Below are 21,335 nucleotides of genomic sequence, written 5' to 3'. Positions count from 1 at the left end.
AGGATATATTATGTAGCTGCTTTAAGAAGGACCCAAGTCAACACAGGCTTAAACAAGATAGGAAGTTGATTTCTCATTCATGACATGAAAGTCCAATCTGATGGGGTCCAGTGGGGTAGGGCTGGATGATCTTCTAGGGATCCTTCTGTATTTTTGCTCTCTCTCCTCTCTTCTTCTGCAATGTCAGAGTTGGTTCACCAGTACCATGTCTAAATGAATGCCCCTTAGAAGAGGAAGGAGGATGTGGGGAATAAAGCGCTTCCTTTGAGGCAGGATCGGGAATTTGTACACGTCACTCCTGTTCATCCTATTGGCAGTTTATTGAAAGGGAGGCTGGGAAATGTAGTCCGACATGGGTACCCATGTGCCAAACAAATACTCAGTGAATCTTATTACTAAAAGGAGAAGATGAATATTGGAGGAATAATAGCAATAGCAGGTAAATTTATAGGTAAAGCTATAGGTGGTATAGAATAGGTGGTATAGACCATCAGGGAAGAAGGGCTATAGGTAAGCAGGTCCTCAGTTTACTTGCTAAAGTGAAATACTGTATTTGGCCTTCAGCTTCCTGATGGCCAGAGTGACAAGGGAAACACACTCCATTGCATATTTATCAGCATCCCTGTGATAATACACAGGTTTCTTAAGAGAAGCAAAGCTTTTCTTGGACTGAGGTTTGTTTTTCTTTTCGTTTGTTTTTTGCTTTTTAGGGCTGCACTCATGGCACATGGAGGTTCCCAGGCTAGGAGTCTAACTGGAACTGTAGCCGCTGGCCTACACCTACGCCAGAGCCATAGCAACACCAGATCTGAGCCGCATCTGTGACCTACACCACAGCTCACAGCAACACCAGATCCTTAACCCGCTGAGCGAGGCCAGGGATTGAACCCACCACAACCTCATGGTTCCTAGTTGGATTCGTTTCCTCTGCACTGGGACAGGAACTCCCTCTTGCACTGAGTTTTAAAAGAAATCCCTCACCCTGGATTTCAAAGAGGCAACACCAGGAGATGTCAGGGCAGTACCCGTAAACACATGCATGTAAAAGAAGCAGCAGTGTGTCTGATGTGGCAGATATGTTTAGTGCACTCTAATGTAATAGCATAGATCAAAAACTCAGTTTCACAAAAGCAGATTTGTTGCAGGATGAGACAGGAAGACTGGGGAAATACTAAATGTGTACCTTCGATAGGCAGTAGAGGCTTAAGGCAGTTGAGGAAGCCTGCCCTCCCCCGGTACAATCTACTTGAGAAGAAAGCTCAAAATACAGGAAGTAATGATAATACTGACTACTTAGCCTATTAGGAGGTGTCAGTGTGAATGGTTAAACTTGCTGATACCCAGCAACCTTCTCTGTGTGATGGTCATCCGGGCAGTCATGTGTCACTCAACAGTTTGTAGCAGTCGGCCATAGGAGCAGTTTGCCGGTGTTACAGTCTCACTAACACAGTGATGGGAGACACATTATCCATTTCATTGATGAACTGATGGAAGCTCAGAGTGGTCAAGTAACTTGCCCAAAGGCACGCAGTTGGGAGCAGCAGTGACATTTGAACCTTGCTTCCTTTTATTCTAAAACTGGCTGTTGTTTGTTTACTTATAGTTGACACTGTGCTACTCAGCTAATGTACTAAACAGCGTTCTGACTGTTCTGACCGCAAGGGCACTAGCCTTTCAGTAAAGGAAAAATTAGGAGTACCCGCTGTGGTGTGGTAGGTTAAGAATTTGACTGCAGCAGCTTGGGTTGTTTCGGAGGCACAGGTTTGAGCCCCAGCCTGGCACAGTGGGTTAAAGGATCTAGTGTTGCAGCAGCTGCAGCCTAGGTCACAGCTGTGGCTTAGATTCAATCCCTGTCCTGAGAACTGTCACATGCCACCGGTGCAGCCATTAAAAAAAAATGGAGAAATCATCTTGGGTTGAATAGTCAGCAAACAAATTGGAAACAGAGATGGTGCTCAAGTGAGGAGATATGTAAGTGAAGGTGGAGGCTTAGACTTGAGACGGAGCTTACTGGTGAAGGATTGGCGTACCGCCTGGACTAGAGAGGAGGATTTAAATTGGATGTGACTAAAAAGGAACCCTGACAAAATCAGATCTTTGCAGTGATATTTCAGAGCGACATAATCATCAGATTTGTTGGTAAGATGTCCAAGTTGATGGTGGCTTGGACTCACGTTGAAACAGTGGCGATACAGAGAAAAAGAACCATTCCAGCTATTATGTGTTGGAGGAAAATAGATACCGCTTTATAATGAATTGGTTATGGTGACTAAAAAGTTGTCATCTCTTGCTTTCTAACAAAAACCTGGTTTGTAATAAACTGAGGGGGTGTATATTGTGGGGAATTCTAAGCAGAAAGTACAAGGGTTTTCCCCACATGTTGGGGATGCTCAAAAAACGTTACCTTGGCGAGTGAGAAGCATTGTCTGTTCCTTCAGGAGTAACTGAGATGCTAGGAAGCTTTTAGAGCAGAGGTGGGCAGGCTACTGGGCAGTGATTTGAGGTGGTAAGAAGAATATTAGTAAAGTATGGAAAACTCTCCTGCGTATATTATTGCCTTGAGCCTTGAAGGGGCCATGTGTACTGAATACTCTTATCCATCCTGCTTCTTTCTCAAGGAAACTAAGAATTTGCTTCAAGTCACATAGCTGGCAAGTAGCAGACTAGATATTGGTCTAGTGGAATGCTGTCTTGCTTATTATTTTTAATTTAGAAATAAAGAGAAGCTTGTAGTTCAACTAGGTTGTAAGTGTTTTAAAAACAATCCTGGAGTTCCCGTCATGGCTCAGTGGTTAACGCATCCACCTAGGGACCATGAGGTTGCAGGTTCGATCCCTGGCCTCACTCAGTGGGTTAAGGATCCGGCGTTGCTGTGAGCTGTGGTGTAGGCCGGCATCTGTAGCTCTGATTAGACCCCTAGCCTGGGAACCTCCATATGCCATGGGTGCAGCCCTAGAAATGGCAAAAAGACAAAAAAATAAAAAAAATAAAATAAAAATAAAAGCAATCCTGTTCTCATCCCTTCTTGACCATAGACCTTTTAAGAATCATTGGGTGTCTTCCCATGAAATAGAGAAAACAGGGTTTTCTCTATGTGAATAAAATATAGTTACCTAAGATAAGAGCTGTTATGTGGGTCAGCGCCATGTGTGTATCAAAAGCATGTCCATGGAAACTATAGCCTTTGTGAATATATATTATAAATTTCCACGTATTTACTTTTAAACTGTGAACTGCAACCCATTTCCCTTCCAGATGAAGGCTTCAAACACCCCTCTTTCTGTAAAGTAAAATGTATCTGTGGAAACCAAAGATCTCAAAGAGGCTAACTTTCCTTTATTTTGACTCTAAAAGTTGTAGATTTTAAAAATAAAAACTGACTAATTTCTGTAGTTTCCATAGCCAGGCTGCTGCAACCATATTTGAGTTTTTGGCCAGTGGTCCAGGCCACAGATGTTTTTCAGCACATGGGCCAGAGGAGTTCAGACCTTACCAGGGACCTGAAAGAACCCTACCGTGGCGTTTAACCTCCATGGGGCAGGAAGTGTGGGCGATCGATCCAGACGTAAAACTATGCACTGTTTGGAGAAAAAAAGCTCAGCTTCTGTTGTCCTGAGAACTTTGAAAAATTCTAGACACATTTTTCTGTTTTCAGATAATTCCATAATTGGGCTTATTTTTGGCATTGGGGTTACTTCCTCCGTATAAATATTTGATGAGCTTTCAAGAAGTAATTCCTGTTTACACAAAAATATTAACCTGTATAAATCAGAGTCTTACTTTGACTATTCCAAGTAGCTTTAACTGTTAATGTCACACAGTCCCCTAACGGATGTATGGATTGGGAAAACTGGGTAAAATCTCTCCCCATGTTCCCTTCCCTGATGCAAAATGTTTATAAGTCTGTGCCAATGGGATTCTCCACTTTATTGAAATGGGAGACCATGTGCAAAATAAAAGCTTACCTATGTTATTATTATTATTATTATTTTGTCTTTTTGCCTTTTCTAGGGCCGCTCCTGCGGCATATGGAGGTTCCCAGGCTAGGGGTCTAATCAGAGCTGTAGCCGCCGGCCTACACCAGAGCCACAGCAATGCCGGATCCTTAACCCACTGAGCGAGGCCAGGGATCAAACCTGCAACCTCATGGTTCCTAGTCAGATTTGTTAACCACTGAGCCACAACGGGAACTCCCTATGTTATTATTTTTGACTTTTAGTCAGGAGACTGTAATTGGATCTAAATGTGTTTTCAGGCTCAATAATTCATGAATTTTCTACCAGTGCTTTAAAAACTTGAAGTTCCTTTTCCAATGATTACATATTTCTGTCAATACACAAATATGCCTCAAGAGCTATGTTAAAAAATAAATACTTCCCTTGGCTCCCACACGCCTATCTACCTCCTGTTCCATTTCTTTGATCTCTGTCCTGAAAAGAGCTACCCACACCCACTGTCCACACCTGCTGTGTCACTCACCTTTCATTGTCAGCATGCTCAAGCTGGGCTCTGGTCCCTTCCACAGGCTCTTTCTTAGGTGACCGGTGACCTATATCTTGCCAAAGCTCATTCACTGTCATCACTGTAGACCTTGTGGCATCTGATGCAGTTGACCTTGTACCTCTCTTGAGCAGTTTTCTGTGACACTCCCTATGCCAGTTTTGTCTTCTTGGAGGTTCATTAACAGACTCCCATGCTGGTTCTGCCTTTTTCTTCTAACTCCTCATGTAGCAATGTCCCAGGGCTCAGGACCTGGTCTCTTTTTCTTTCTCTGCTCCCACCCTCCCTGGGGATCTCATTGTCTCCTGGCCCATCTGACTTCTTCGTTTGGGTCTAAAAATATCTTAAGCTTCACATGCACAAAATGAACTCCCGATGTCACCCCTTCACCATCTGCTGTTTTCTCTCTCAGAATTAGACCCATCCTCCTCACTGCTCAGTCTAAAAACCCTGAATGCATTCATCACACCAGTCTCTGGGCTCTGCCTTCAAAATATGCAGCCTTTTCTCTCTGCCTCTGTTTCTGACAGCCTAGGGTGGGCCACTGACATCATTCCCATGGGTGGCCTTCTGGCTTTCACCCTTGCTCACCTGCCGTCTGTTCTAAATGTCTGTGAACTTCAGTCACAGTGAAAGCTAAGTCCTTCCAGGGGCCTCCAAGATCCTCTGTGATCTGTGTCCTCCTTCTGCCCAATATCTGTCCAATCCCTCCTCCTCCCCCCCCTCCCCCCCGCTCTGGCCACGCTAGTCTTCTTGATGCTCATTGAACACACCACCCATGGGGCTTTGCAGGGGATGTCCCCTCTGCCAGGAAGGCTTCTCCTCGAGGTGTCCACATGCCCAACCCCCTTCCTTTTACATTTTGTTGAAACATCAGCTTCCCGATGAGGCCTGCCCTGATCACCCAGTTACAATTGGCAATTCATTCTTCGCCTCACCTCTGAAACTCCCAAACCTTTTACCCTGTTTGCTGTGTTTTCAATTGCATTTATCATCATCTAACATGATATAATTGACTTACTCTGTTTATTATTTGCCTCTCATCTCATTGAATATAACCGCCCAAAAGGCAGGAATCTTTGTTCATCTTTGTTTCCCAAGGTGCCTCGAGCAGTGTCTGGTTTCAGAGCCCTGGATAGACCATTGCTGGATGAAAGAATGAAGCAGGATAGGAGCCTGAGCTATGCTATCCAAGAGAGGTCTCACACGTTGTTTGTCCCAACTCATTCCCACCCCCCATCCCACACCCTATACGTTCCTTTATTGCATAATTGGCGATTTTTAGTTTTTGGAAAAGAGCTTTTGTCTTTCCTTGTGAGCTTCTCCAAAATAGATGAATGTAGGATTTCCCGTCATGGTGCAGTGGAAACGAATTTGACTAGGAACCATGAGGTTGCAGGTTCGATCCCTGGCTTTGCTCAGTGGGTTAAGGATCTGGCCTTGCTGTGAGCTGTGGTGTAGGTTGCAGATGTGGCTCAGATCCTACATTGCTGTGGCTGTGGTGTAGGCCGGCAGCGGTTGCTCCATAGGCCGGCAGCTGTTGCTCCATTTAGACCCCCTAGCCTGCATATGCCATGGGTGCAGCCCTAAAAAGCAAAAAGAAAGAATGAGCTCAGTGTTTCCTTTGATGTTGCTTAAAATGATGCCGGGTCTACCTTTCCAGGGCCCTTTACTACTGTATGGCATGATCAATCAGTGTTCTTGTGTGCCCGCCACGGTCAATACTAGTGTTCAGCCTTGCTCATTTTAGGTCTGCATTACAGAAGGAGTCCACCATTAACTAGCAGGGCATGCTGTCTGCCAGCACATTTTTGATCTTCAAATACATCGAGCATATTTCCAGGACTTTGACTCTGGGGTCCCCCACCCTCTCCCCCTCTCCTAGGGACGCCCCAGGGTGGATGACGGCACTGCTTTCATAAGGCTCTTCCTTCCCTAAGGGAGGCTCTTATCAAAGAAGGGCCACTTACTCTTTGAAAGTATTCACACACATTCAGACATGTGGTTACACCCCCCTTCTGAGCCCATGGGAGAGGGCATAGGCAGACATTTCCATTGAGATAGATACATGGCAGCTGCGGGAAACCAGTCCCACGGCGGAGGGAATCTCCCCCCTTCTCTGCCTAATTGCTCCTGTGATACCATGACCTCACGCTGTCCACTTTCCTTCACAGCACGTACTAAAATTTCTAATTGTCTGTCTATCTATCATATTTATTATGTAATTGTTACGTATATATGAGTTACATATGTGTATATATATGTGTGTGTGTGTATATATATATATATGTATTACAGATCATTGTAATCATATAATTGTTATATATAAGGGTGATATTATATTGTTTTTACCTGTGTCCCCTACTAGACCACGAATTCCATGAGGGCAAGGGTACAGGTCTTCAGCACTTAGCACAGGAGCTGGAATAGATGCCACTCTTCATATTTTTGAATGAAGGAGCAATTGGTTAAAATGAAAGAAGGCAAGAGAAGCATAGCTGCCTATAGCAGTGGATACTGTGACCTCATAAAATGTATTTCCGTGCCTTTGTGTGCACAGTGGGAGCCTTACCTGAGGTTGTTATCCTGCGACTGTAGCAGAAAAGAACATCTGAGTGAAAGTTTGCATCTGGCCTTAAATCCTAGGTCTGTCCAAGCTAAGTCTCCAGGTCACAGTTTCTTTGTTAGTAAACCGAGTGGTAGATCTCTCAGTTAGAATTCTCTAAATGCCTTCCTGTCTTTCAGTGTTTAGGTCTTTTCACTACAGATCACTGTCAAATGTGTTAATAATTTTGCCAATAGCCTCCTGCACTTCACTCCAGTTCCATTGAGAGTCCTACTGTGTGTTAGCATGTTGTTGAGTAGATAGCTTTTGACAAGGGACTTGAAAACACAGTTTAATATGCAGACCAGATAGCTCCTATTCTAATGGTGAGGTTATATTTATAAGATGTAACTTTTTTTGTCCACGTCCCAGCAGAGATAACATCAGATCCTCAACCCACTGAGCCACCAAGGAACTCCAGATGTGATTTCAGATGTCCCATCTCTATTCTTGCATTTAACCCAGTAAAATTAGTAACCAGTGGTAGTATTCATTTTTAGTCTCTTCAGATTACTACCCTGCTAGTAGAATAAGTAGATAGGTTATAGTTTTTGAGCAAGAGGAAAGCGTAGAGATTATTTAATCCACATTCCACATTTTACTAAAAGCGACAAAGACAGTGACTTGCCCAGCATGACATGAGTTATTGGGACGCCTTGACTAAAACCCAGGAAGCTGGTGGCTCTCAGTCTTTTGCTTTTGAAACTACAGTTCAGTTCTGAGATGCCTGTTTATGGCGCACAAGACAAATGTAAGCATTACACTCACGGAACTTACCGTCTGTTAAGCAAGATGGAATCAGAAAATCAGTCATAATTGTAAGGAGGGTTACAGTGTGCTGTCACCTAGCACCTAACCAGGAAAACGGAACCTAGACTAGGGCTCAAGGAAGGTCTCTTGATGATTTCATAGGACTTGAAAATGCATAGGAGAAAGTTTGGAAGCAATGGAAGAATATTTTGGGTACCATGAATAGCCTGGACAAAGATCTCGGATGAGTAGATGGTGTGTGAGAGGAACTGAGTGAAGTCTGGAAGGAGCACTGGGAGCAAGGGGAAGAGAGCTGGAGATAAATAAACCAGGAAGGGGCCAGACTTGGGGTGGATGGCTGTATAGACCATGACAAGTACAGACTCTGGGTTTGGACGGCAGGGTTTTAGATAGTAGAGTGACTCCATGGACGTTATGTAAATCCCCTGAGCATCACTTTATTCTCAGTGGCACAGAAGCAGAGTCCATGCTGCTCTTCAAGCTGATCCTGACCCAAGGCTCAGCAGTGATGAGCAGGAGGTGTGGGAAGTACTGTCGGGTCTCCCAATTGTCCAGTCATTTGGTGTCACCGCCACCATGCTGTGCTGTTTAACCTGTCACAGACTCGGGAGTGGGTTGGCTTTCTGACAATGTTTGGAATAATTCCTCTTCTCCCACCCTTGACCTCACAGCTACCCTGTTCTCCCACCCAGCTTTGCTTTAAATATTGTGTTCCTATCTTGGTGTCCTAGGATGCTGGTTTGATTTCTTTATCAGACTCCCATCCTGTGGATTTGAGTCTTGGCAAGTACTATTGATCCCTTAAACTCATTTCTCTCAGCACTTACACTGCAATCAGAGTTTCAATGGAACCATAGGCATTTGCTGCTCATATTGCTTTACTTTTCTAAGACTGTAGGGGGAGGTTTAGATAATGGCTTAATTTCTAACAACTTATAATTTATTTCACTCATTCTCGTTGACATGATTTAATTTTCTTTGGATTTTTATAGGGATGTTTGCATTACCACCGTGTGTTCAACTGCTTTTTCTGTCTTCTTTCATTTACAGTTTTCTCGGGTCCTGAAGAATAGAGCCTGGCCCACCTTTAAACAGGCCAAATCGAAAATCTCCCCGCTGCACAGCAGTGATTTCTGCCCGACCAACTGCCACGTCAATGTGATGGAAGTTTCTTACCCCAAAACATCCACTTCCCTGGGAAGTGCATTTGGTGTCCAGTTGGATAATAGGAAGCCTAATTCTCATGATAAAGAAAATAAGTCAGAGCAAGGTAGGTTAGATTTTTAAACTTGATCAAAATTATTCCCCCATCCCTGTAACTGGACAGGTCCCTGGTGTGTAAGCAAGGTTGAGATTTTATAAAGAAAGGCTCCCTCACTCTAATCATTTGTATAATTACACATAAGTGTTGGTAGAATGAAAATGGACCTGTGCCTTTGGATTACCTTTCCTCTGAGAATGATTGTCTTTCCATTCATGATAGGCACAGCTCATCTTGCTGTGAAATCGCTCATTGAAATGGCCCTAAAACAATGAGAAAAATACAGAAGGAGCAGCTGCAAAGGAAGCCAGGCCATTCCACCCTCCACGGTGGGACCCAGGGATCAAACTGTATTCCTAGTTTTGGATCACAGCTCTCCATCAGTTTTAATTCCTAAATGAAACTCAGCTTTGGATTGGCATTTTATTGTGTGTTAGCTGGGGCATCTAAAATGGATCACCTGTGGTGGTTACTGTAAGTTAAAGGTCATAACTATTTCTGTGAAATGATGTTACCTCCTCAGGAAAGCTGAGCCCCATGGTCTATATCCAACACACAATTACGACCATGGCAGCCCCATCAGGTCTGTCTCTGGGACAGCAAGACGGGCACGGTCTCCGGTATTTGTTAAAAGAAGAAGACTTGGAAACCCAAGATATCTATCACAAACTGCTGGGCAAGCTGCAGACTGCACTGAAAGAGGTGGAGTTGTGTGTTTGTCAAATAGATGAGTAAGTATTTTATTGACTGTACTTTTATTTTTTAAATTCTTTTTTTAATTTTTACTTTCTTTGCTTTTCAGGGCTGCATGTGTGGCATATGGAGGTTCCCAGGCTAGGGGCCAAATTGGAGCTGCAGTTGCCAGCCTACGCCATAGCCTACGCCATAGCCACAGCAACACCAGATCGGAGCCACATCTGGGACCTACACTGCAGCTCATGGCAACACCTGACCCTTAGCCCATTGAGCAAGGCCAGGGATCAAACCTGCATCCTCATGGATACTGGTCAGGTCCGTTACCATTGAGCCACAACAGGAATTCTCTACTGTACTTTCAAACGTACCTAATCAAATACCTGTAGGAAATGTGACTTTTGCACATACGCCTATTCTCTCTTTAGTATTTGACGATGGAGGAATTTTTGCTAAGGATATAGATCCTCTTCATTCCAACACCTTAAAAATGATAAAACATGGCACCTATATAGATCTGTATTTAGGAAGGAAGCAGTGAACCTAAGGGAAGAGAACAACAAAATTCTTTCATAGAGAAAATGCTAATGAAGTTTCCGTGTGCAAATGTTAACCTGAGCGACATGGTTGTAAGCATATGCACTGTGCATAGGGATTTCCTTCTGTCTTTATAGGCCAGAACACAATATTTGGCGGATATATGCTCAATAGGTGTTTATGAAAAAAGGGAAAATATGCTGTATCCTTAGAATATTTGATAAACTAGCAAAGAAATATTACGTAACCTTAGGATCAATAACCAACACCTTTTTTTTTTTTCTCTTCTGATTGAATTAATGGTTTCCTTAAGCAATGAGCCAAATAGCTGCACCAGTAATTTGGAAACTTTTACCAAGAACAGAGGTTGAATACAATTTTTCCAAAGAGATCACCTCTGGTTCTTCTTTGAGAATGTGATGGTTGGAGAATTGGCTGAACTCTGGGGGCTGTTCTGTCACATGGCGGTGTGTGAGACTGCATCACATGTAGTCAAGGCGGCTCTGGGTTGTCAAAATAATGTGGGATTTGGGGCAGCTCAGTTTTGCAGGTATAGAATGGGGGTGAATAATAAAAAAAGTTATATGTTTGTGATGAAAATTATGAAAATGAATATGAAAAGCCATCAGTCTAGTGCTTGACATGCTTGCCTGTCACTCAGGGGACTGAAATTGTTGACTATATCAGAGGTAGTAGAATCTTAAAATGGTATAAGGACCATCTAGTATGGGAAGTAAGGTGACGCTGTACTCTCTATGAAAGGACAGATTTCAGTTGCTGTCGCATGTGCATTATTTAGTCCACACGCCTCATCTCTGCTTCCACAGATAATTCACTTTTGACGTGCAATATTGAGAACTTATTCTAAGCATTTGTTGTAATTAGACATTATACTAATAAAACAGGTACTCTCTGCTATTTCTGACATTTTTATGAGTTAATTGAGAATTGAAATTGTGTTTTCCTTTGTCTGATTCACTAGTTTTCAAAAAATTACTTGTAATCCTTGTTACCTTATATTGTGACCACTCCATTTATGGACAGATTAAACAGTTTGGGGTTACCTATAGAACAGGTGAGGTTTTTTTTAAAAGCAATGGTAGGATATTTGGAATTGTTTTAGAATGATCTTATTACAGAGAAGTTAATGTTTTAGAACATTATTTTACTTGATTTAATAAATTGATTTTATTATATATATTCTAGAAACCAGTTTCTTTTTTTTCCCCTGAAGTATGTTAGAAAGTTCAGGAGGAAGACTCTGTAGTAAAAAGGCAATAGATAGTGGCATTGAATCCTGTATCCTAGATCTCCGAGGGGTTTTAGGAGAACACCTGGACCAATCCCATGCTTCCAGTTAAACCAAGAATTATTATTCCTCCTTTTCAGATGAGTTCTTTGTTGATGGCAGGTTTATTGATGTGCCTGCGTGAACACTGCCTTGGAGACTGGGTCTCTGATGCATTGATGACCCAGTACTGCCTGGCACTTCTCCAGACTTTGTTAATTTATTGACTTTTTTTAAAAAAAGAAGTTAGGCTCACGTGAATGTCTTTTCAAGAAAATGGTTAGAGCCAAGGCGCTCCCTTTACTTAGTTTAATATGCTTTATATTTAATGTGCTAGTTTCAGAAAGAGAGTTAAGCTATTTTTATTAACCCAAAACCTACTTAAAATGATTACCTACTTTTAGTTACGATTTCCCCACTGTTATTCTAAAAGCCTTCACCAACTGTGCGTGTTTATTAGGAGAGTGACATGAAATGAGCAAATGATTTGAGAAACTTCCTTGGGCTTCTCTGTGTGCACCAAATAATTTAATTCTAAATATAAATATGCTCCACGTAATTCAACGTGTAAAATAACCACTTTAAGACGGTGCAGTTGACCAAGTGCCTATATTCCCACTGCCCCATTCAGAGATGCTGCTGTGCAGCCAAGCTGGACAAATTATTGAAAACGCCAGTTACCAAACAGTTTTCTCACTGTGTAGTAATTGTTCTTCATCCGACATAACTGCCACTGCAGAGTAGAGAGGCAGATCTCAGAGGTTTGGCCATGTTTTAAGAACACTGCTTCACCACCTCCCACTGCTGGCCTTTCTCAAAGTCACGCACCTCTGTGCAAGGGCCTGGTGCTGAGCTTGGCCCTGGTCTTTACCATGAAGTCTGGTTTCCCTGTCACTTGGAAACGCTTCTAGGATAAAATGTCCTTTAACACATAGGTACTGGAGTTCCCGTCATGGCCCAGTGGAAATGAGTCCAACCAGGAACCACGAGGTTGCGGGTTTGATCCCCAGCCTCGATCGATCAGCGGGTTAAGGATCCGGTGTTGCCGTGAGCTGTGGTGTAGGTCACAGACAGGACTCGGATCTGGCGTTGCTATGGCTGTGGCGTAGGCCGGCGGCTACAGCTCTGATTAGACCCCCTAGCCTGGGAACCTCCATATGCCCCAGATGTGGCCCTAAAGACCAAAAAGAAAAACCACATAGGTATTGTACTATATCCTCCTGCTCTGTCAGATCCAAAAATAGAACTAGAGACAGATTTGCCATCTAGTACGGGAAATAAGGCGATGTTAAGAATTTGGTCAAAGCCAAAAAAAATAAAGGAGTTGCCTTTGTGGTTCAGCAGTAACGAACCTGACTGGTATCCGTGAGGATGTGGGTTTGATCACTGGCCTTGCTCAGTGGGTTAAGGATCCGGCATTGCAGTGAGCCGTGGTGTAGGTCGCAGACACGGCTCAGATCCTGTGTTGCTGTGGCTGTGGTGTAGACCAGCAGCTGTAGCTCCAGTTTGACCCCTAACCTGGGAACTTTCCATATGCCACAGATGTGGCCCTAAAAAGCAAAAAAGCAAAAAAAAAAAAAAAAAAAAAAAAAAAAAAAAAAAAAAAAGTAGTATTTGGTCAAGACTTTGTGATTCCTCTTCCGTTTTGGAAAGCTAAATACTTTTGCCCTTTAATGGGCTCTTTACTGGTTAGTGATGCTTAGGTATGAGACCTGAGTGAAAGGGAAAGTAATTCATGGAGTATCCAAAACCTTTGACAGGATTGTAAAATTGAGGTTGTGTGGTCTCACAGGAAGGAAATGAATAAGGAGTATTGGGGGCTGGTGGAGATGGGAACTTGGAGAATGGACTTCTCTTTGCAGGTGCCAAATATTCCAGGATTGAATGGTGGACAAAACATATTATAGGACAGCTAGCGAGCTGGGGGTTACAGATGGGAACAGCAGGGCTGGTGGTGGAGTTAACTTCCAAGGTTTTCTCAAGTATTTTGCTGGTAAATGCATTAAATGTATTAAAGTGGACACAGTTTCACAAAAAAAATAACAGGTATTACATAGGGGCTTATGTGACGTTATGGGATATGAGTAAGAGGTATAAAACATTTTCATGGTCTTGAGGTAAAACAAACATGGCCTTGCTATGGAAAAATGAGGTGCGCAGAAAGGTGCATATGTGCCGTGGAGTAGAACAGAATGGCATCTGTGTTTGGTAAATGAGAAGACAGTTGTTGCCTGGGGAAGCCATGCCCGGGCTGTTTGTTCAGGAATGGTTTCATTTGTTGTGCAAGTTTTATGGCACCTTGTTTGATAGTAAAGACTGATTTCATTTTTGTGTCATTTTGAGTTAATTCTAATAAGAACCGTTTTATGGCCAAACACTCAGCCTGGTGGAATCCGTGTGACTCAGAGTCTGTAGCAAGTTTTATGCCAATTCAGAGTCTGACATTTCCCCTTCTCCCAGTCTAGCTATGGGTTGGGTTATGAACCACTGGGCTGTATCAAAGACACCTCAAACTTAGATTTGTTTCTGAAACCCATGTCTGCTTGGGACCCCCCCCCCGCCCGCCCCCAGCTGCCCTCCTGCCGAGCCGCCATCAAGGTCACCCCCCTTCTCAGTAAAGTAGTCTCCATCTCCTCGGTTTATCAAGTCAGAATCTAGGTATCATCTTTGATCCTTCTGTTTCCTTCCCTTTCACCTCCAGTACCTTGTGAGTTCTGTCAGTTAAACCTCAGGATGTGTCCACCGCCTCACCTTAGACTGGGTCACCATCATTAGACCAGCAGAAGAGTTTCCAGCTGTGCCTCTCCATCAAATACATTCTCCATTCAGCAGGTGCCAGAGGGGTCTGTCAGGGTAAATTGCACTGGTCCCCTGCTCAAAACCATGTGATGGAGTTGCAGTGCAACAAAAGTAGTACCAGATGTATTGCTTTGGTCTGCACCTCCCTACCCGATTTGCCCCCATCCCCCTCTCCAAGCCCGTTCCCATGAGCTCCCGCTGCACTAGCTTCTTTCCAATTTTGGAATGTGACACCCCTCTGCCTGGCCAGCCCTGCTCCTGAGGTCAGCCTGGCCAGCCTCCTAGGAACTCAAGTATCAGCTGACAGCTGATCTATGAAGAGGCTATGCCTGCTTCCCTAGGACCAAGCAACACTCCTGAGTCCTAGTCACTCATGTCTTACTCCTCAAGACATCCTGCTTTCTATACAGTTGTTTCATTTTGAAACCCCTTTCACTGTTAACAAAAAGTCTAAAACCTCACAGATGAAACAGCAAAGTTTTGTCTTGCTCACTTTCCACATCCATCTGGGTCACAGGGTCTCTGCTCCAGGATGACCTCACTCAAGGTCCAGGTGGGCAGAGCCTCTAGGGCTAGAATGTCACAGGTTGTCACAGGAGGAAGAGGGCATGAGGCAGAGAGCACACGTGCATAAAGCCTTCCACCTGGGAGGGTTCTGTGTCACCTCCACTCACATTGCATTGGCATAAGCAAGACACGTGGTCACCCCTACCCTCGCTGGGGGAGGGGGCCCACCCAGTCACGTGCAGCACCCATGGGGGTGGTGGGCAGCTCTCATGACCGCCTCCACCCTCCAGAGTGATGAGTGATACCCAGGGAGAGGGCGTTCTGCTTAGTTTGCAGAGTATTTGTATGTGCATGTGTCTCGCTCACCCCATCTCTAAAATGAGGATAACAGTAATGATGATAAAAATGATACACACTTTATAGGGTGGTTTTGCAATTGAATGAATTAATAACCTCTTAGGTTCTTAGCATAGCGTCTGTGACAGGAGTTCAGCAAATATTAGCTGTGATGAAGAAGATGATGACATTTCGTCTCTATTTAATGGAAAATACACAGGTAGAAGCAATCCACTACAAACAAAAATCTCTGTTCATCAGAGCATCAGTCAGAGATTGAGCTGGCCGACAGTAGGCTCAGGATGTTAACTCAGAATCAATGGACCTATAAGCAATTGGAGGGAGCCTCACCCTGTAGACGAGCAAAAGCAAAGGAAAATATTCCTGTGAGCACCAATATTCAGCTTTATGCATTTTATTACTTATAGGAATTTAGAAATGTTATACAAAAAACGCTGTGTCAGAAACACTGTTTTTCCATCATTTGCTTGTGAGCCCAACACTTGTTCCCACAGGGTCAGTGTAAACCTGACTGCAGCTGTTTAAAATGAAAAGCAAATATATGAATACAATTCAGAGAGCTTTGAAAAAAGTGTGTAGACTGAGCCCCATGACTCCTAATTTAAAGATACATAAAGCACAGAGGACTCCTTGCAGAATGAGAACTCCTGCATCTCTTTCCTCTTTGCTATGCAGAGTTCATCTCTCTGTGCAGTACACAGCTTGGGTAATTGGAGTTCATCTAATGCTTTAATCTTTTGGGCGGAGGGAGTGAAGAAATACACAGTCTGTCTTGTGAGACATAAAAGTATCTTTCCAAATAGAAAGAACGTGTTTAAAATAATTCATAGCTTCGTGGGGTCCTGAGCCATCTAACACAGCTTCCTGATTTTCCTGCTGTCTAAAAACTGTAAAATGCCAAAATAGTATTCAGCTATCATCTGAAATATTATTCACCTCTCATCTCACAGTGACTTTACCTGGTGACACTATTTGAAGTTGCAGCCCCGGCTTCTTTCTCTTTTTTTATTTTTCTCCTCAACATTTGTCACCACGTGACATACCACACAGTTTCTTTCTTGTTTGTTTCCTCCCTGTAGAATTTAAGCTCCAGGAGGGCAGGGACTTGTGTTTGTTTTGTAAACTGTATGCACAGCACCAAGGGCAATGCGTGGTACCGTACACATATTTACTCAATGCACAGCATTGGATATGACATTATGGGATATGAATAAGAGATACAAGACATTTTCATGGTCTTGAGGTAAAACAAACATAGCCTTGCTATGGAAAAATGAACGTCAAGAAATGTGCATACGTGCTGCTGAATAGAACAGAATGTCATCTCATTTGGTAAATGAGAAGGCGATCAGTCGCTGGCTGGGGCAGCCATGCTGTTTGTTCAGATACGGTTCAGTTTGTTTTGCAAATTTCGTAACACATTGTTTGATAGTAAACCCAATTCCATTTTTGTGTCATTTGAGTTAGACAATTCTCATAAGAACTGTTTATGGCCAAACATTCAGCCTAGTGGAATCAGTGCAACTCAGAGTCTGTAGTAAATGTTAGGCCAGTTCAAAGTCTGAAAGTGCATTTGAGCCTTGAGCCCAGTGGAAGAGCTTTATGCAGATTCATGATGTTTCTTGATGGCTGGATTGTGGATGATATTGGGTTGGCCTTTGCTGCCTCCTGTCTTCACCTGACATGTGACTCCGTTTAGCATCTTAGGGTCACGATGGGCAGGACTCCTGTTTGCATGAGTGTGATATTCTTCCTAACAAATAGAGAAAGCCCTGGGGAAACTCCCAAGGTGGGAGGAGGCAGGTGGTTGGGTTTCTGATATCTGAGGGCAAGCCAGCGAGGAGATTTAAACCCATTTAGTGTTTGTTTTAATACCTGGTAACATTTCGAAGTTTCCAAGTATTTTCATATGGTGGTGACAGCAGTAACAATGGCAGAGAGGCAAGGTGACGCTCATTGTGAACCCACACTATGTTGCACTCCTTTCCCACAGCAACCCTGTGGGCTGGCTGGTCCTGTTGTCTACATTTCATAGGTGTCAAAGAGCACTGCCAGAGTTTGCTAGGATAACACAGCTAATCAGGGGCAGAACCTGGATTTGAACACAGCTTTCTCATCCAAGTTGTGTGCCATTTCTACTATTGATGCTGCGAGGAGAGAGTGAACTTTGAACGACAGGCTTTTTAGGCAATCAGATATTAATTTCAGGTGAAACACAGAAGAAGCACTCTAGAAACATCTGTCCACTTGTCATATTCAACAAGCAAGGTAGTTATCTGTCACTGCCAGTGTGAAAATGTGTACTTACTCTTTTTTGTTTTCTTCACATCCCATTGAAGCCTTCTGTCCTCGATAACACATTCTCCTAAATTGGAACGTAAGGCATCTGAGTCCATAGCTCCAGCAGACAGTGACAACGAGAAGGGAGAGAGAAACAGCAAACGCGTCTGTTTTAACATGGTCGGAGATGAGCAGGAAGATTCGGGTCATGACACCATCAGCAACAGGGACTCGTACAGGTAATTCATTCATTCCTGAAACTCATCTCATCAACCAAGTCAAATATGACTCTGCATTTATCACAAAGGTCTTGAAAAAAAATTTTGACTGTTGTTTTTGTTTATTATTCCCACGAAATAACCGCTGGCTGTTACTCATCCTAGACAAAGTGAAGTGACACGTCACCGTCTTTCAAATGTCTTCCCTTTAGTTACCTGAGTAATTTGGTTATTACTTTTTATTCTCCAGCTGGGTGGACCTAATTTGGGAGATTTGTTGTTCTCTAATGGATTGTGTAACATGTATGGCAAATAAGTGCGTTGTGCCTGCATTAACAGCTTTTTTGGAGAATATCGGTTTCTGATGATTGGACTGTTGGGTGCGGAATAGGAGTTCTTTTCATCTTGTTTCTCCTCCTTTTATTCTATGTGCGCAGCCAGTGGATTTGGTTCTTTTGCTAGCCTCTCTGACCAGCTTTGTGCATTTTTTCTCCTCTACATGTCTTCTGTACAATGTAGGTAGGACTGCAGTCAGAGAGAACCAAGAACTGGGTGGCTCGAAGAGCAGAAGTTGTTTATTTATGATCTTACAGTACTAGGGCTGACAGTCCGAAATCCAGGTGTCAGCTGGGCTGGTTCTCTGCAAGGGCAGTGAAGGAAGGCTCTGTCCCCGTCTCTCTTCTTGGCTTGCAGATGGCTATCTTCTCCCTCTATCTCTTCCCATCCTTTTTCTCCCAAGCATGTCACCATGTCCAGATTTCCTCTTATAAGAACACCAGTCATACTGGATCAAGGTCCCCACTAATGACTCATTTTAACTTGATTACCTCTGTAAAGACCCTCCCTCCAAATAAGGTCATGTTCTGGGATATGGAGTGCTGGACGTACGAATTTGGACTCGGATGCAGTGCAACCCATAACGCCTTCCCTCCAAACTCTGTGGTCATCTTCTTAGCAGATGCTTGAGTGATGGTTCCTCCAGTGAACTCCCTTCATTGAATGTTTTTTCCCCCCTTTGAATCCTCACATCTCTGGACACCTCCCTGAAGCTGGTGTAACCTGCCTTGTGTGCTGCGTGTGCAGCTTCAGAACCTCCCGTTTTATTCACATTAACTGAAGACTGAAACTGTCTTATTCTCTCTTATTCATTACACAGTGTTTTACAATGAAAAGCTATTTAGCAATTACTATAAAATCAAAGTTGTCTCACCAGCGATATTTACCACAAACTAATAGCTCACATTAAAAACATATTTTTACCAGACACACGGGGGAACAGGATGTTTTCACATAATTCCTCCCATGAGCCTCTGTGGCAGGTTCGGATATTAACTGCATTTTATATCTAAGGAAGCTGAGGCCCACAGGAGTCATACAATTTACCTATGAAGTCAGGTGCTCTGGCTCACAGTTGATTAACCACTCTACTGTTCCAGCTTCTATGTGAAAAGGATTTCAATGAATACATGCATTAATTATAGCTAGGAATTTAATAATATATGAAACCATTCATTTTTACCATTTCATTTTTTTTTTTTTTTTGAGCTTCTAAGGAGACCAGTATGATCTTGAATAAGACCCTGTGGTTTCTTCCAAAGGGAAAGTACAGATCTAAAAATACTTTCTTGGAGTTCCCATCTTAGCTCAGTGGAAATGAAACTGACAGGTACCCATGAGGATGCATGTTTGATCCCTGGCTTCGCTCAGTGGGTCGGGGATCTGAAGTTGCTGTGAGCTGTGGTGTAGGTCGCAGATGTGGCTTGAATCCTGTGTTGCTATAACTGTGGTGTAAGCCAACAGCCATAGCTCCAACTTAACCCCTAGCCTGAGAACTTCCATATACCACAAGTGTGGCCCTAAAAAGCAAAAAATCAATCAATCAGTAAATAATTAAAATGAAAATACTTTCTTACCTCAAAATCTAGTCATCAGATAATTTAAATCACTCTCGGATTCCCTCTAGGATAAAACAGGACTTTTAAATATAAATTTATTTATTTATTTTATTTTTGGTCTCTTTTTTTTTTGGCTTTTTAGGACCAAACACATGGCATGTGGAGGTTCCCAGGCTAGGGGTCCAATCAGAGCTGTAGCTGCCAGCCTGCACCATAGCCACGGCAACTCAGGATCTGAGCCATGTCTTTGACCTACACCACAGCTCATGGCAATGCCAGATCCTTAACCCACTGAATGAGGCCAAGGATGGAACCCGAGTCCTCATGGATGTTAGTCAGGTTCATTAACTGCTGAGCCATGATGGGAACTCCTTAAATATAAATTTAAAGCTGAGTCTTTTTTACTTATTTTGAAAGGAAAACAAATATTTTGTTTCCTGCACTATTCCTGAAATCTGTCTTGTGTCCATATTCATAAACAAACATTTCAATCTTTCTTTCCCTCGATGTTCACTATTATCAAGCACTTACCTGGTGTGATGTCCTGTGCTGGGCATTGGGGTGGAGACAAGGTGCCATCTTCCTGGTGGAGGAGCTCAGAGCACAATTGATAAGTTATCATTTAAGTTACCGGAAAAATGTTGAAAGGCTGAAATCATGAAACCAGACTTTTTCTCTCTTAACCAGTCAACTCCAGGTCTATACCATCAAATGGATTATGATGAATTTGAAGTTTTGTTTGACTCCAGTATATAACTACACATTTAAAAAATTCATTTATGGAGTTCCCGTTGTGGCTCCATGGATTAAGATCCTGACGTAGTCTCCATGAGGATGAGGGTTCCATCCATGGCCTTGCTTGGTGGGTTAAGGATCCGCCATTGCCAAAAGGTCATAGATGCGCCTCAGATCCAGCATTGGTATGGCTGTGGTGTAGGCCTGCAGCTGCAGCTCCAATTCAAGTCCTAGCCTGGGAACTTCCATATGCTGCAGGTGTGGCCATAAAAAGAAAAAAAATTAAATAAATGAATAATTCATTTAGGATTAGATAATATGATTTAAGAAAATTTGAAATATGATTGAACGTAAGATCCCCCCCCTTTTTTTTTCTTTTTAGAGCAGCACCCATGGTGTATGGAAGTTCCCAGGTTAGGGGTTGAATCTGAGCTACAGCTGCTGGCCTGTGCCAACAGCCACAGCAATGCCACATCTGAGCTGCATCTGAGATCTATGCCTCCGCTTGTGGCAGTGCTGGATCCTTAACCGAATGATCGAGGCCACCAGTGGTCAAACCTGCATCCTCATGGGTACTAGTTGGATTCTTAACCCACTGAGCCACAACAGGAACTTCTAAGATCCTTTTTTAAAAATAAGATAATTGGGAACTCTCTGGTGGCCTAGTTGTTTAAGGATCCTGCATTGTCACTGCTGTGGCTCAAGTTTGATACCTGTCCCGGGAGCTTCCACATGCTGCAGGAGTGCCCCCCAATCAAAGTAAGATAATATGTGAGTTGAACAAATGTATCTTTCACATACATGTCTATAAAGCATCTTCATAAATGTCACTGTGTCATAATACATTTATCCCATAAGAAGTGGAGGGAAGCTTTGTCAAGGGCACAGT

At 43.1% G+C, this 21,335-nt stretch overlaps 1 protein-coding gene across 2 annotated transcripts in view; it reads left to right on the top strand.

Annotated features, from left to right (window-relative positions):
- The window catches only part of PREX2 (phosphatidylinositol-3,4,5-trisphosphate dependent Rac exchange factor 2), a 285,840-nt gene that overhangs the window by 158,717 nt on the left and 105,788 nt on the right, over window positions 1–21,335 (top strand). For both annotated transcript variants that reach the window (XM_021089269.2, XM_013996689.3), the window contains 3 exons: window positions 8,927–9,146; window positions 9,661–9,868; window positions 17,658–17,837. In XM_021089269.2, coding sequence (XP_020944928.1) covers window positions 8,927–9,146; window positions 9,661–9,868; window positions 17,658–17,837 — 608 coding nt within the window. The remainder of the gene's footprint in view (window positions 1–8,926; window positions 9,147–9,660; window positions 9,869–17,657; window positions 17,838–21,335) is intronic.

The sequence above is a fragment of the Sus scrofa genome, chromosome 4 (genome assembly GCF_054392235.1).
Source record: "Sus scrofa isolate SSC_HxYL_T2T_F1_AM1 chromosome 4, Sscrofa_HxYL_maternal_Yorkshire_Landrace_v2.0, whole genome shotgun sequence".
NCBI lineage: Eukaryota > Metazoa > Chordata > Mammalia > Artiodactyla > Suidae > Sus > Sus scrofa.
This window is presented reverse-complemented; position numbering and strand designations above follow the sequence as displayed.